General features: G+C 49.4%; 1 protein-coding gene across 23 annotated transcripts in view; it reads right to left on the reverse strand.

Annotated features, from left to right (window-relative positions):
* Nucleotides 1–13,228: 13,228 nt before the first annotated feature.
* ZNF438 (zinc finger protein 438) overlaps nt 13,229–15,492 on the reverse strand; it is a 169,232-nt gene continuing 166,968 nt past the window's right edge. For all 23 annotated transcript variants that reach the window (XM_057542870.1, XM_057542883.1, XM_057542877.1 and 20 more), the window contains one exon: nt 13,229–14,180. In XM_057542870.1, coding sequence (XP_057398853.1) covers nt 13,562–14,180 — 619 coding nt within the window. In that variant the 3' untranslated portion in view covers nt 13,229–13,561. The remainder of the gene's footprint in view (nt 14,181–15,492) is intronic.

Here is a 15,492-nt window from a genome sequence, read left to right on the forward strand (position 1 = left end):
TCGATCCCCATGGATCCAGCCCTCTCCAGCCATAAATCCGAATGGGCTTCAGAAGTTCTAATGGGATTTTTCCCTGAAGCACTAAGATGGAGATCTGGTTTAGCTCAAGCATCCCTCATTTCAGAAAACAGTGTTGAGTCCGGCAGAGCTCGCCTTGCTTATTCCCTGCGGGCCGAGGAGCTGCAGGAGACTGGGTCCTGGGACCTGGCCTGGACCAGCCCCTCGGGCTTTGAAGGGTCCTTCTGTGCTGGCCTCCTTCCAAACTGGCCTTTTCCTTCAGGCCTTCCTAACCCTTTCCGCTGCAGACCCTCAGCTTCTCCACCCCCTTTTCTTCCTCTTCCACACCCTCTGACCCCTTCCATCCAACTCTCCCCCGCCCATGGCGCCCCGCAGAGCCTCTGCCCCGTGGCTGGCAGGTCAGGAGCTGACTGGGGCGGGCTTAACAAGAGCCTCAGGTGTTGGGTCCACCTGGCTCTCCAGGCTGTGGGGTGGCCTGAGCCGCTTCCCGTTTGGAGATGCTGCAAGCATCCAGTCCGGGAACAAAATCTGCAAAAGCAAAGCCTCCGCACGTGCCTTGGGCAGCCCGGCTGGCCCTCGGGGCCTCTCCCGACTTCCTTTCCTGCATGCCCCAGCCGTGCCCTCCTGGTGGATGGGTAATGGTCTGTGTCCTGCCCCGGGCTGTTGGGTGCTACTGCAGTCTCTGTTCAGACCCCAGTGCGCGGCTGGTGGACACTCCGGAATGTTCCTACACCACAGCTCAGACATGCGGGAGGACAGCACGGCCTGTCCAGCTCCAGACCTGTCCAGGCTGGCTCTGCTCAGCGCGGGACGCCTGTGGCCACCTCCCTTCTGACCCCAGGGTGGTGGTGCTGGAGCCTACCTGGAAAGCGAGCTCCTTGAGAAGGGTCGTGACATCAAATGTAACAGCCCTCTAAACACAAAGGATGGGCTACCATGCTCCGCCTGGCTAATAATGAACCAGCACGAATGAGAAAGAATTAGCTAATTATTGCTCAAATCACATTTAAAAAACCACCACTCTTTGCTGAACTTTGGGGAAATGTATAGAAGGATTTGGGCTCATCTTAAAGATGTACTAACGCATGGGCAGCAGGAGAAAAAAGGGGCAGGTTAAGCAGAGTTGATACTGATGAAGCAACTCCACGGGGTGCAGGTGCTGGGTGTCAGAACTGGTGAGGGGCTCAGGGTCCCGCCGGCCTCATCACGATGGCCTGGCCCCCTGGTCCTCGCCTCTGACGCTGTGAACCTCATGTCCCATGGCTTTATAAATTAAGAGTGATAAAAGAGGTTGGCATCTATATCACATGCCAGAGACCTCCTGCTTTAGGTCAGAGAGGAAAATGCAAAAAACATCTTTTTTTTTTTTTCCGGCCGCCTGCAGCTGGTGGAATCTTATTTCCCCGACCAGGGATTGAACCTGCAACCTCGGCAGTGAAAGTGCGGAGTCCTAACCACTGGACTGCCAGAGAATTCCCCAATCTCCTTCTTAAAAACAACATTCTTTGCAGCAAATCTGAGGTTTGTATTTAATGCCCAGCAGGGCAGAGCTGTCTAAATCCTCCAAAGCAAACAGACTGGCAACCATCCTCCCAGGAAGAGAAGGTAGTTTCCTTTTGACAACTCATTTGCTTGATCTTAATTAGCCCGGAGGTTTTCATTGTTGGTGGTGGTTGTTTATTTAATACCAAAGTCAGAGGAAAAGTCATACGGAGCAACATTACCCAACATTCAACTCTCTGGAGGAGAAACTCAAGGCATGAACGTGGTTTCTGTACATCATCTGGGGAATCATTAAAACTAATTTTAAAAATAAGGAGACACGATCAATGGCTCCTGCTTGCTAATTTCCTATTTGACATCTTATCTAAGGATTTGCTCCTGTAATTAGTCAGCCCCAAGGCAAATTGGGTTGTAAGCCTTTCTCCTCTTCTGACGTTTCAATACAGAAGTTTCATTTTTCTGTTCTACGATGTCCCAGCTACCTACGTGTTTGTGCCCAGCAAAGTAGCAAACTCTTGTGCCAGCAGCCGGGCTCCTAACCAGGTCCAGCTGCCCCGATGTTTAGTCAGCGCTGCGCCCAGCACCAGGCACTGTGGCCCCTGCCCTTGTGGGTTTATCATTTTTCTTCCCTATTATGAGACTGTTCCCAGGGAATGCTTTCTCATGGCTGGCAGTAGGCATGCAGAGCCCTAGAAACCCGACAGGCCTGTTTGAGCCATGATTGAAAAAGTGGTTCGTCTTACGGCCGCAGTGGGGAAGATGCAAGAGTTTAATTGGGTCCGACTTCAGGATTCAGATCATAGTTTTCCCTGGAGGTGTGCACGGCAGGAAGCAACATTACCAAATCCAGGACCTTTCTAAACGCTGAAATTAATCAAGTTCCAGGATCATTTGTAATGGGAAAACCTACGAGAGCGTTTGAACGTTTAATTACAATATTCTGTAACTGTTAAATCAGCAGTGACATTACAGAATGCTCTTGGCGACCAGATTACACGATGTATTTCTGTGTGAGAAGGCAACGATGCAAAATGATGTCATCGCAGGCACCTTTCCTGCTCCTTCATCTTCCCCCAAAGGGACCAATTCAAACAGATCATTTGACTTGATTGTTTTTAATTACATTGTAAACATTTCAGAAAAAAATCGAGGATGAAGGTGAACACGAGTCAGTTGGTAATAAAAATGCAGGCTCCAATTCTTCTTGGATGACAGATGAAATGAGTTTAATACATTCTTGCTCTGTGGAAAATACGGAACATTTAAAACTGCAAACAACTGAATTCAATTAGCAGACCTCGTTCAAAACAGCTTGGAGAACCGGAGGACCGGGAACTCCTATTATCCACTCATTGCAGACGCAGGAAAGCATCACAGTTCATGGCTGATGGGAATTGGTGGGGAAACAATGTAAAATTGGCCCCTGTGTTTTTCCATCCAGCCTGAACTGGCAAGTAGATCCACTCAGAGCTTCAGCTGCTCATGTTTCAACCCCTCACCTTTCATAAGCCCTTAATTCATCAGAAGGATAGAAAAGTGGACAAAATACTTTCAGTGTTGAAAGATGGACTGCTAACTGCATTGCCTTCAAATGCAAGTAAATCCCAATGGTGAAGTTCAATTCCGAATTTCCCTCCACTAATAAATCACAATCGGCCATTGTCGGTGGGCTGTGCCCTGCTCCCCACCTCAGAAGAAACCGGTTCTGGGCTTACTTTTTGAGTTGGCGATGCTCCCTGCTTCGGAGAAGGGAACACATGTTTTATAGAAGAGTGGGCCTTGGCCGTGGTGTTCAAGGGTTGTGGTTTTTGTTGCTTAGCCAGGCCATCACTTTTACAGCCCCGGAAACACACAAACAGCGTGGTTCACACATTTAATTGCTTCGACCTGTCTGCAGCAGGAACCCTGTTGGTCACCTGTGCTGTGGACTGTCCTTCCTCCGTTTAATTAGTTGCTAATCAAGTTCCATGAAAGAAACAGCACCTTGAACTTGAGAAGCACAGCTTACTTAGGAAACCAGAATCTTCCGTGGGTTTCCTTGACCTCCACAGCAGGACGATTCCAATGAAGACATTCATCAGAGTCTCCACATGCCTGCTTTTCATTTACCAGAAGTGGCCCTCCGATGCCCCTAGAGCCAGGGCAGGTGATCCAGTGAGAGGACACCGCTCAAATGCCCACCTGGGCATCTATTCTGGAAACCACCCGTCCCCACTTCACTCTGGGAAGGTGCAGGTTGAATGCTTCCTTTGAAGTCTCATTCTTCAGCCCCCTCTCTCTTAATTAAATGTCCTGAAAACGTGCATTTTGCGTGTATGTTCTGTGCCTGTGGTACCTTGTCTCTTGCACTTTGTATATATCACTTGATAGCATCGTGTTCACAAAACCCAGCGAACTGTGCTTCTTGGGCTATAGAGGTAGGTTTGACAGTTGAGGATTTTAGCCTTCCTTGGGGAGGTGAGAACTTGCGGACAAAGAATGTTGCCTGCCCTTCCGGTAAACAGTGAATGCTGCCCACCGTCAAGCCATCAGCTACTGCAGCTGCCCCCTGGTGGGGGGACTCAGGAGGGAGAAAGCCAGATGCTGGCCCTGGGAAGATGCTACGAAAGGGATCATTTCAATGAGCCCAGACTCTTGCCTCTTCCCATACACAGAAGAGCACTAAAATCACTAACCTCAGATGTCTGTTCTTGTGATTAACAGTCATCTTTTGATGTTGGACTGCATTTTTTTTTTTTCCAGCAAAACCTCCTATATATCCTCCCTTACCTCTTTGGAACAGTCCCTCAGAGCGATCTCAGAGGCTGATCCCCAGGCTAGAGTCCTCAGTAAGACTCCTGAACTGGCAACTTTCAGGCTGTGCTTTTTTTTTTTCAGTCAACAAACTCACCCACGAAGACGGGACTCCACTCCACGCCCATTTGCGTGAATCACAAGCCGAGGCAGTAGAAGCGGGCTTTGGAACGGGATGGGAGCAGCTGCTGCCGGTCTCTCGGGGTGTCCGGGCCCCACTCCCCAGACTGGGGAGGGGCTGGGGAGGCGGGGTGAGGGCGAGCCCGCGAGGGGGCTGACACCGCTGTTGGCGACCCCCCAGGCCGCAGCTGCGGGTGCAGAGGGCCCAACCAGAAGTGCTGAAGGTGGGAGCAGAGCTCACAGGCCACTGGGGGGCTGAGGCTGGGTTGGCTCCCAGCGCCTTCCCCTAGGCTTGACCCAAGGGCGGGCAGACAGGGAGACTAAACAAAGAATAAGCGCTCACTGGGAGAAATCGAGGGCTGCCTCCCAGTTCGGGGTCCCGTAAAAAAGCGTGTCCCCGTTTGAGGAGGAGGAGGAAGCCTCCCGCGGCTGGCGTGGAAGCTCGGCGGCCTCCGTGGGAACGGTCCCACCGCGAGTGACCACGTGCGAGTGGCCACGTGGACCATGGGTGCACAGATGGAGAGGCGAGGCCAGCAGAGCAGAGTCGGGGGGCGGGGGGAGGCAGCCCCTCCCTGCAGGGGAGAGAGCAGGGCTGGGGGCGGGAGAGGCTCAGCTCCAAGGCGGGGGTCTCAGAGCCGGGGGTGGTCATTTCCACCCGTGTTCCCTGGACGGGACATGTTCAGGATGGCTTGGCTGTAAAACCACGGTTATATGATAAATATTGGTTTAAAAGGGGGAAATAATACAGCCGATGGGGTACAGGGGGTGATTTTCTACATGCTTCAGATTCCACAGACTTTTCAGTGGTTGTTGATCTTATTTTTATGGTCTTCTAAAAGAATTGTCCATTTAAGACATTTTCTCAAAGATGTTGTTGAATGTGACAAAATATTGGGATAAGCTTGCTGCTGGCTGTACAGGCACCCGTGTCAGGCTGCACTTAGTAGGAAACTGGCAGCTCTCAGCTAGATTGGCTGCAATTTGGACTGTAGGGCTGCCCGCTGTGAAAGGTTTATTTTTTATTTTTTTGGCCGTGCCACACGGCATGCAGGATCCTAGCTCCCCGACCAGGGATTGAACCCGCGCCCCCTGCAGTGGGAGCGCGGCGTCTTAACCACTGGACTGCCGGGGAAGGCCCAGGCGTGAAAGGTTTAATGCCAACCTCACAGCGCAGCGGAGCCAATTCACTCTACCTGAGACCTGATGTGGTCCGTGCAAATCACACCTCCAGCCACAAGGCGTAGAAAGAGAGCCATTAGCCTGTTTTCCTGAAATTTGTCAAACACGCTCACTTCAGAAGTAGCTCTTTCATCTTCCCCCTCCATCAGCTTCGCCACCAACTAAGACGCAGTGGTTTTTTCCCCGCTAAGTTAAAAGACTGTTAATGCCCAAGTATACTTAAGTCCGGCTGAAACTATTTTAAATTCCTTGTTATAGTAGAAGGCCTTTTGCTACTTCTGAATGGATTACTTGTGACACTGATGGCCCTGCAGCCCCAAACTCTCTGTTATCCTCAGCAGAGAGCAAACCTTGGGTCGAGACAGCATGATTTCCTGCTACTGTCTCAACTCTTGAGCAAATCTCTTAGTTTTGGAGCCCAGAGCTTTCCCTTCTGGGATTGTCAACCAGGAGGCCAATTGGTGTCCATTTTGGCAATGGATTTTGTGATGGGGAAATTTTCCCAGTTGTAAGTGGACTGAAGTCCCCAGTGAATCCCACCGGACCCAGAAAAGCACGAGTCCTTTGTGAAACTGGCATAAGATTGCCCTCTTCAATAATAAGGGCCCTCAGAGTTAACAAATATTACTGAGGTTATTATTTTCCGTACGAGATGATGAAGACGTTTGAAATAGTGTTTTCAGGGCACTGATGAAAATCAAAGCAAAATGAAAAGATCCGATCATTGCCAATTTCCTTCTCTCCTAGTGCCTTCTACGATCAATGAAAGAGTCAGAGCCTATGCTCCCATCTATGTGCAAACGGAAAAGTACAGCTGGGCACCAGCATCTCCCGGGTAACCCCACGTGACCGGAAGTACAGAGGATCGTCTCAGACCAGTGCTGCTCTGTGCTGGGCTGGCTTTCCAGGGGGCCCCAAGTGGGCTAGGGTGTGGGTCTCCACATGAGCTGGGCGCTCACGCGTGAGTGTTGATTTGGAAATCTCCCTGGAGGACCCGTGAGTAGTTCCATAAACACTTGTTTGGGCAACTTGGGACAGATTTAAGCTGCTATGAAAAGGGGAACCAGACCGATTTTATTTAAGCCAACACATTAAAATTGAGAAAGAGGGCCCTGCGAGGAATACACACAGGAGAATGTGATTAACTAGGTGTTAACTTTGAGTGGTTTGGGCCAAGTGACAGCTGCGTGACAAGCAGACTTTGTTTTCACGGCGGCACCGGGTATTGGACATGGGAGGGGGTGGGAGTTTGTTTGCATCAGTGAGAGACATGGTCTAATTTCAGCATCACTCCCTGGAGATGATGGAAGGATACAGATCATTTTGAAGTCTAAGTGGCTCTTTCTTCGGCCACGTTCTACCCTTGTGACCCAGTTATACCGCAGGCCTGGCAAAACGGCAGAACATTTGACAGGACAGTGAGGCCAGGAGGACGAGAAGGAGGGGGTCATACCCACATCCTCAGAAAACCTGGCCCGACGTGGGCTTCTTAGCACAGGCGAGGAGAGCGGGAGAGGGCGGAGGGGAGAGGAAGGCTGTTGGTTCCAGTAGGTTCCAATGCCGTCAGAATCTGCATCTTCTTCAGAGGACTAGATTTCTGCTGCACCATTTTATTTGAATTAGGATGAGAAATGAGAGACAATTTCAAACCCAGCCCAAACCCAGAGTCAGCAACTCTGGTCAAGTGAAACTTTGGAAGAGCTTTTCAGGGTGAGCCCGGGCCAGGTGGCAATGCCTCTGGGTTCCTAAGTGACAGCTTCACTCTTTTCCAAAGGGCACTCAGGAGCCCCCCAGGGCGTTACTGAGGCACCAAAAGGCCTTCTTAGCGGCCACAGGGCTTCAGAACTTCCCAGCATTAGTCATCCCTTTGGCTTGAGGCCACCCTTCAGAAGGCCTATAAAATGCAAATCTGGGGAGAGATGCAGGTGTTCCATCAGGCCCCTGATAGCAGGGACCGGAGGGCCTGGGTGACAGACAGCCCAGGAAGGCCACAAAGGGGCAGGGAGGGTGGCAAGTCTGACGCCTGTAGCAGTCTAGTTCAGACTGGGGCCTCACTGGTGGGTCAGACTGGGGCCTCACTGGTGGGTCATGAGATCAATTTAGTGCGAGGGAGCCAGAATTAAAGGAAGAAATTAGAACATTCAAGATGCAAAGTGCATGATTATGTAGGCTGTATTATTTTTACAAAATCAAACTTTTGTACCTGTGGGCCGTGGTGCGGTACCGTCAGGCAGCAGGTGCTCAAGCTCAAGGGGTCAGACGACTTTTCCTTCCTTCACAGTGTTGCCGAGGCCTTCCCGAACGATGGCAGCCCAGCTACTGCTTAATCCGGTGAAGAGATTTTGCAACCCAAAAACAATAAATAAAATGCAGCCAAACTTTCCAATAATGCAAAAGTAAGTGTCCCGCTTTGCCATCTCCTGGTACCCCTTTCCTGAAGCCCCCTTCCAGAAAATTCCTATGCATATTACAAGCACACATCGACCCCTTCTCGCCCACCCTTACTTCCTCCTTTTTCACATGACAGCACACCATACGTGTTCTGCATCTTGCTTCCTGCGCACAATACAGATTTCAGCACATGAGGTGCAACTTCCATCTTTTCTTCTGCAGCATAGTATTCCATCCCCTGGAGCACTGAAGCTTCTTTAAACTGGCTCTGACGGACATTTAAATTTGTGTTCAGTCTTATAAACAATGTTGCACTGAACATCCTCACATATGTGTCGACTGAAAAAAACCCACAACCTTGAAGTTGAGAATTACGTTTTATTTGGTGGACATACTAAGCACTTAGGCCCGGGAAAGAGGCTCTCAGATCGCTTGGACGGACTGTAAGGGAGAAGCGAGGATATATAGGAGTTTATGCAAAAAAAAAAAAAAAAAACCCAGATCGTCGGAACATCGAATGATGACTGTTAATTAAAGAAAACCAGACATCTCAAATTAATGAATTTAGCAATTTTCTGTGTATGGGAAGACGCAAGGGTCTGGGCTCACTGAAATGATTCCTTTGATATGCACCTTAGCTCTCTGGGGCCGGCATCCTGGGCTTCTCCATCCTGAATCCGCTCCGGGCGCACAGTCTGCGGCCGCTGCAGTGGCTGACAGCTTGATGGCTGCAACATCCTCTGTTTACTGACACGGCAAGCGACTTTCTTTGTCCACATCTGTCTGTGAACTCGTGCAGTAATATCTATAGGCCAGATTCCTGGAAGTGGAGTTCCTGGGTCAAAAAGTCTGTGCATTTTAAAAAGATTTGGATAGAAATTGTCAAATTTGGTTTGTTCCATGGAGGTGGTACCAAACTATTAATGCCATTTTGCTGCCTGGACCCTAGATCCAGGCTCCCCACTACCCTACAGCACCCCACTGGGCCTTTCCTTTTATCATCAAGAAGTTCCTTGTGCCGTGTCTTGACATGGCACTGCTGCCCTCCTGCCCCCCCTACCCACCCTTTACTTCAAGAAAGAATCAACGCCATTCAAAAGACTTAAGTCTTCTTGGATATTGCAACTTTCTTTAGTTGTAACCATTGTCAAAAAGGCTTGCTTCAATGAATGCCTTAGGAAAAATTTAACTGTGCTTTAATTTGGATGAGACTGGGAAAAGGCAGTGTATTAGCTTCATAAGAGCACACACTTAGCAATGACTTCCGGAAACAGCCAGAGCTTAGGGAGGGTCCTGCAGCTCGTATGTTTGAGCATCTGGATCTCCTCCGTGGCCAAATTTTTGTGGCAAGTTCTGCATGACAACTCAGGCAATAATCAGATTAAGTTCATTGCTGTTTCTGCAAATGCCCTTAGAACACCTGGTGGGCGGTCTCTTTGCAACACCTGACTGGAGATTAAATTCCTACTTAATGACAGAAGGTAAAATCTTTCATTTTTTTGAGTAGCACTTAGTGGCTGATTTATCAAAACATGATCTATCATGATGCTAATTGCTTGCAATTTTGTTTTTGGAACGTACTGAAAGAGGCAAGTACTGCCATCCTATTACAGGTGAATTCTTTATGGCTAAGCTAACCAAGGCGTGGTGGGCAATTTTGAACATGTGAGCAAGTTTCACTGAAAAAAAAAAATCCCAAACCTCTTTAGCTCCACATCAAAACCAGAACAAGTGTCACATTTGGTCTCCTTCAGTAGACCCCGGATTTTCTCCTAGGGTTAAGGCAACACGTTGAAACATTCTCACACTCCAAAGCGTGGAAGATGTGATGTACTACTTAGCTAACATCCTAAACACAAGTTTAAAATATGCTTGCAAAACCACGGTTATAGTTTTATTATGGGGATAACCATGACCATGACCAAATATGAGATACAATAAACATTTCACCTCCAAAAGGAGCATTCCTGGAGAGGTGAATATGGTTCAAATATGTACTGGATTGCACCCCAAGTCCAGATAAGCTGCCGACTGCCTGATGTTAGGGAAGTCCATATAAAGTTGAAGCTAAAAATCTGTTAAATCCCAGTTCATCCTTACCAGCGCCCTTTTTCTCAGAGCTCAGCACAAAGGGGAGATTCTACAAAATGTGTACCTAACAAAACACGTCAGCAGCTTGAATGGAGCAAACTGGTCCAGATCTGAGAATTCCAGTAAATAAATGAAGCTGAGCATTTATTGCCAACGATCATGTCACTGGGGCCACAGAAAACTGGAGCGGGGCAGCTGGGGGGGCGGGAGGGAGCGTGGAGCCAGGGAAGACAGTGGAATGCACGCAGGTTGGATTATTTATGGCGTGCTGATGAACAGACAACTTTCCATATGAGAGGAACGGTCAAGCTCGAGCAGGAAGAGGTCCAGAGAAAGAGAGAGAAACAAAAGAGGTCATGAATAAAAGCGACAGCTAATGAAACAATACAAATCTAAAATGCTGTAACTTTCAGAAATAATTTAGGGCCAAAAGAAAAAGAAAAAACAAAAACAAAAAAACCCCCTCATTTTTCTGGCTCTGGGACAACTTGCCAAGAAGCAAAAGACATGAAGTGAAATGGATGTGCTGCATTTAAGACCAAATTTGCCTCTGTGCCTTCCTAGCTCTAAGGTGGGGAGCTCCTGAAGCTGGATTTATTCATAGAAAGGGAAAGGGACAATTTTATTCGTTTTTTGCTCACGTATCTATTTTTTCAACAAATACTGTACACTGTTCCTTGTCAGGGGCTGGATCCTCTGGGGCTACGTGCTGAGCAGACACAGTCCCTGCCCTCAAGAGGCTTATGGTCCAGTGTGGGAAACAGACAAGCCCACTGTGAGGATTAGGACACTGGGGTGGGAGCTGTGACCAGGGCCAGCAGAGGCTGCGGAGGGCAGCCATGGGGAGGAATTCGTGGCCCAAAGTGGAACTTAGAACAGAAATCATCTAGTGAATTTTACCTCCTGTATTGATTAAATAGACACCAAACCTCCATGTGATCCCAATCCCAGTTTGATTATTTAAAAATTAAAATACACTTTTTATGCAAAGATGCAAATGTCTGTGGTTCTCCGTAGAGGTTTTATCCTTGAATTCTGGACGTGGGGCTGACCTGAGCTGTTTTAAATTACCCTTCTACGGCATTACATACCTCTTCTTGCAAGTCTGCCCAAAGGTATAATAAATAACTGCCACCAGTTACTCCGTGGCCCGCGTGTGCCCGACGCTCTATTTGTGTGGCATCGACTGTTCACAACAGATGCCTTGAGGGGGGTGCGGTCACGGCTCCCATCTTACCGGTGGGAGAATGGAGCCTCGAAAGGTAACTCACGGGCAGTAAGCCTCACAGCACCTCCTTGTACACGTCACTGCCTGTGGGTCACCTACGTAGGCTGGGAGTGTGCCAGGACCACGTCTGCACCCACGGAAGGCTTGTCAATCAAGACCCCCCCGGGGAATCAACTTGAGCTGGTCCCGAAGTTCTTTAGCTGAACGATCCCCTTTTATGCTCCCTCCCCCGTCGGAGTCCCTCTTCGCAGCATTCCCACTGAAGAAGCGCAGTTGTTGAGGACCAGAAACTCCCCGACCTAGGTGGCACCGGGCTGCTCCTGGCGAAACGCAGGGAGCGTCCTGAGGAGAAGGGGACCCAGGCAGAGCGCTTCGTGAAGAGCCAACTGCATCTCCCCAGCTTTGCTCTTGGCCCATCCTAACCCTCTATTTCTTTCCAGAGGCTACCTGAGCCCTCGCTGTCTTGCTCTCACTGCAAGAATATGGGATTAAACACGGGCCACAGGGGAGAGTCCTCACAACCTTGGGGACTTTGGACTCTCCTTTACGTGCGGGGTGGATGCACTCTGCCCCCCGCACCTTTGTCTCCAACCAGACCCGCTCCTCTGCCCGAGGCTTTCTTGGCCAGTATTTCGGAAATACTGCTTAGCATCTGAAGACAGAGGGGTCTAAGAACCACTTCAGAGTTTAAGTCAAATTTCATGGTTTGAACTCAAGTAGTATTCGTGGTAGATCTCATTTGTTGGTGTCTTCGAGACCACTCTTCCAAAAACAAACTAGATGCTGCACTGAATGGTAAAGCTGTCCCGTGACTAGCCGAGTTCTAAAAATATTCACACAGTGGAGGTCTGATAGTATCTCTCTGAGATTGGGTGCAGCGTGATCGATTGATGAACCACAGCAGAATCTTTCCGAGATTTCTATCCCTACCTTCTTATTCTCAAATTTATAAAACTATTTGCAAAAAAGCCAAGGGTTGAGTTTTCCCTTTTTTGCGCTATTTGAACCCAAACTGTGCTTATGAACACTTGGTTTTAAAACGAGACATTCAAAAAGATGATTTAAGGCCCGCTAGCTCATCAGTTAGAATTTAGGTCTTCCTCCGTTTAGGTAACTTCCTTTAGCACAGAAAAATGTTATGACGGTGCCCGGGCCCAGCTTCAGGGAACAGGGCTGGCCACGTGCGCGGCGCTTTCAACCGAAGCCCAGGATTCAAGTGTTCAGACTCCCCCATTCCGAGAAAACGATTTTGCAGCCAGGATGGCCAGAAACTTCAAATGGCAACATTTCTGATTCGAGGTAATTTCCCAAGAATTTAACAGGCAATCATTTACTCCTGACTTTCAAAGAGGACCCGGGCTTGAAAGGCACAGTTGCATCTAAAATTGATCAGCCAGTGACAGCCCTCTGAAGTTACTGGGGAAGAGGAAAGGCCGCTGAGACACCTGACATCTGGGCTGAACTACCCAGTTCACTCTCCAGGTTGTAAATTTTCTGGTTCAAAAGACTTTTTGAAAATAACTTTTTAACAAAAAAGTGGTTTTTCTATTAGCTGAAGTACTAAGAAATGGTTGATTACTTTGACAGGGAGCAGTACAGGTATAAGACTTAGCATCTAAGCTTCAACAGAACATACATTTAAGAAAATGAATTAAAAAAAATCAAAGTCCTGAAAACACGGACTTTCAATTATGACAGACGAGAACCTTATTTAACACGCTGCTCTATGGCATATTCAAATAAACTAGAGAACCTGATACAGATCAACAATATGCCAGGGTTGAGCCTGAAATGATTTTGTCACCTGGACATTTATCACATTTGTCGACCTACTTAAACAGAAAACATGTGAACAAAAGGACACATACACGCACACAGACAGGAAATAACTCAAACACACGTGTTTTTACTAAAAACTGTACTTGAAGAATAGCCTATAATACTCTACATTTCAATCTGCAAATTTATCTTTTTATTGAATCTGAAATAAAGTCTCAGATACTAACAGGACATAGAATTTTAAAATAAAACTGCATTATGTTAGAAAAATATGCATCAAGGGCATATGTACATATATATTTCATAAAAGAATAAAAGTATGTACAGAAATCACTTCTGCTCACTAATGCTGACCCTAACTTGCTTGATTTCTGTCGTAAAGCACCTCCACAGAACAGAGGAAGCGGAGAGAGCGCCTCCCCTTCCCCCTCGGCTCGCCGTCTCATTTTCCGGTCTCTCTCACTTTCCGCTTTCGCCGGAACGCTGGACGGCGCCCTGGCTGGAGAGCGCGCCGAGAAGCGTCCAGAGAGTCGGCGGGTCCTCGCACTTGTGCTGCTCTTCCCAGTGCAGGAGCAGTTCTTCCCTCCTCCCCAGCGTCTGTGCACAAAGGACGCAGTTAAAGCCAGGCCGGGGCGGGGAGAGGGCAGCGTCGGGGCCGGGGCCCTCGGGGACCTGGGGGTGTCCTCCGGGCTCACTGGATCCTGGCTGGGCGCCTTCATGTTTCGCAAGTATCTCCACATCATTCTGATGACGGAGGTAGAGCTGCTTTTTCAATCTGGGGACTGCACAGAGTTCCCCGTCCAAGGGACGGTGCTTAAGCTGCTTTCTTCTCTCAGGATGTTTCCAGAAAGGAGCAGCCTGTGGAACCAGTTCTCCCTGAGCGCCCCTGCTTCCCAGGGAGGGTGAGATCTCCTCTTGCAACTGGCCCTGGATCTCCTCTCCATGAACGTAAAGCAGGTGGAACTTGATTTCAGCAAAAGACTGGGCAGTGATCTGGCAGCGGCCACATCTGATCTGGAATTTGACCTCGTCAGCCTGGTTCAGTAGGAGGTCTTCTTCCAGGCTGGACTTGGTCTCCCTGGAAAGGGGGGAAAGAGTCTGTATCAGCTCTCATGGAAGAACACAACCGTAACTTCTCCTTACAGTTCCTGGCCTTCCGGGATCTAAGACACACGCACCGAGGAGGGGCCGAAGGAGGGGCAAGCAGAGAGCGCGTGGGGGGGGGCAGAGGCCACGGTGAAGGCCAAGGTCAGTCCTGCCTGGGGCCTCACGCTTCCCACGCCGGCAGGGTCCACTTCGGAAAGAGGCTCCCCCGGGAGCCACCTGTTCTTTGGCTACCATGGCAACAGGTGTGCGCACCAGGAGAGCGGGAGGTCCCAAACGAAGCGCGGCAGGAGCCCGCTGGGTCCAGCTGAGGCGACTGTCCCCCCCGCCCCCCCCCCAGGGCCCTCCCTTTCCCTGAGCACGCAGTGCAGTCTGGACAACTTCGCTAAAACTCAGCATGGGCTCCGTTCAACAATTAAGAAGTGAGGTTTCTTTGGGGAGGCTGCTACGTACCTTTATCGGAAAAGGGTCAGAAATGCCTAAAGAGATGCAGAGAAACCCCAGAAAAGCCGGGAGGAAACAGGACAGGCGTAACTTAGTTTTAATGAATATGACAGACCAAGCTGAAATTGAACAGAAAGGATTTAGAACCATTAGGACAGCTGGGAATGGTGAGGGGCCGAGGATCTAAAGTGCTGGAAAATGTTTAACTTTCACGGCGCTGACAAGTATTCACTTCAATGCAACCTCCCCCCCATCACCTAGAGCAAGGTGGACAGACCGAGGGCGCTTCCCTGGCTTACTCACAACTCTCAGGCCTGCCTGGCAGGCTTTCAAATGACTCAGCTGGTTCGTTTACGGTGCTGGGAAGCAGCGCTGCACAGACAAGGACACAGGAGACTGTTAACCCGGCCTGACGGGGAAGCAGGGCAAGCGCTGAGCGTCAGGCCTGCAGCTGGGGGCGGGTCCGTGCAGCAGAGCTGCGCTGAGTCCCCGCCGCCTGTCACGCCGTATTCTGGGCCCAATGGTGCTCTTTGGGTATACATCCTGTGGCCAAGAGTTTGGAGAGTACTTGTCCAAAGCACCAGAACTACAGACACTAAGTTACTTTCATATTTCAGATGCAAAATTCATCTCTTGCCCAACTGTCCCCAGCATCCCTCAAAGGGACCTCTGTGTCCTGGCTCGTAGAAGGCGGAGTCATCAAAAATCACTAACGATCAGAGACCAGAGAGGAATGCGGCCACTCTTCACAGAACGGGGAAGAGGTGGCAGCTACCTTGTGAGATCTTGACCTGGGGAGGCTCTTCCAAACCCACCTTGCTGCATGTGGAGCCTGGCCCTGA

This window comes from Balaenoptera acutorostrata, chromosome 3, assembly GCF_949987535.1.
Source record: "Balaenoptera acutorostrata chromosome 3, mBalAcu1.1, whole genome shotgun sequence".
Classification (NCBI taxonomy): domain Eukaryota; kingdom Metazoa; phylum Chordata; class Mammalia; order Artiodactyla; family Balaenopteridae; genus Balaenoptera; species Balaenoptera acutorostrata.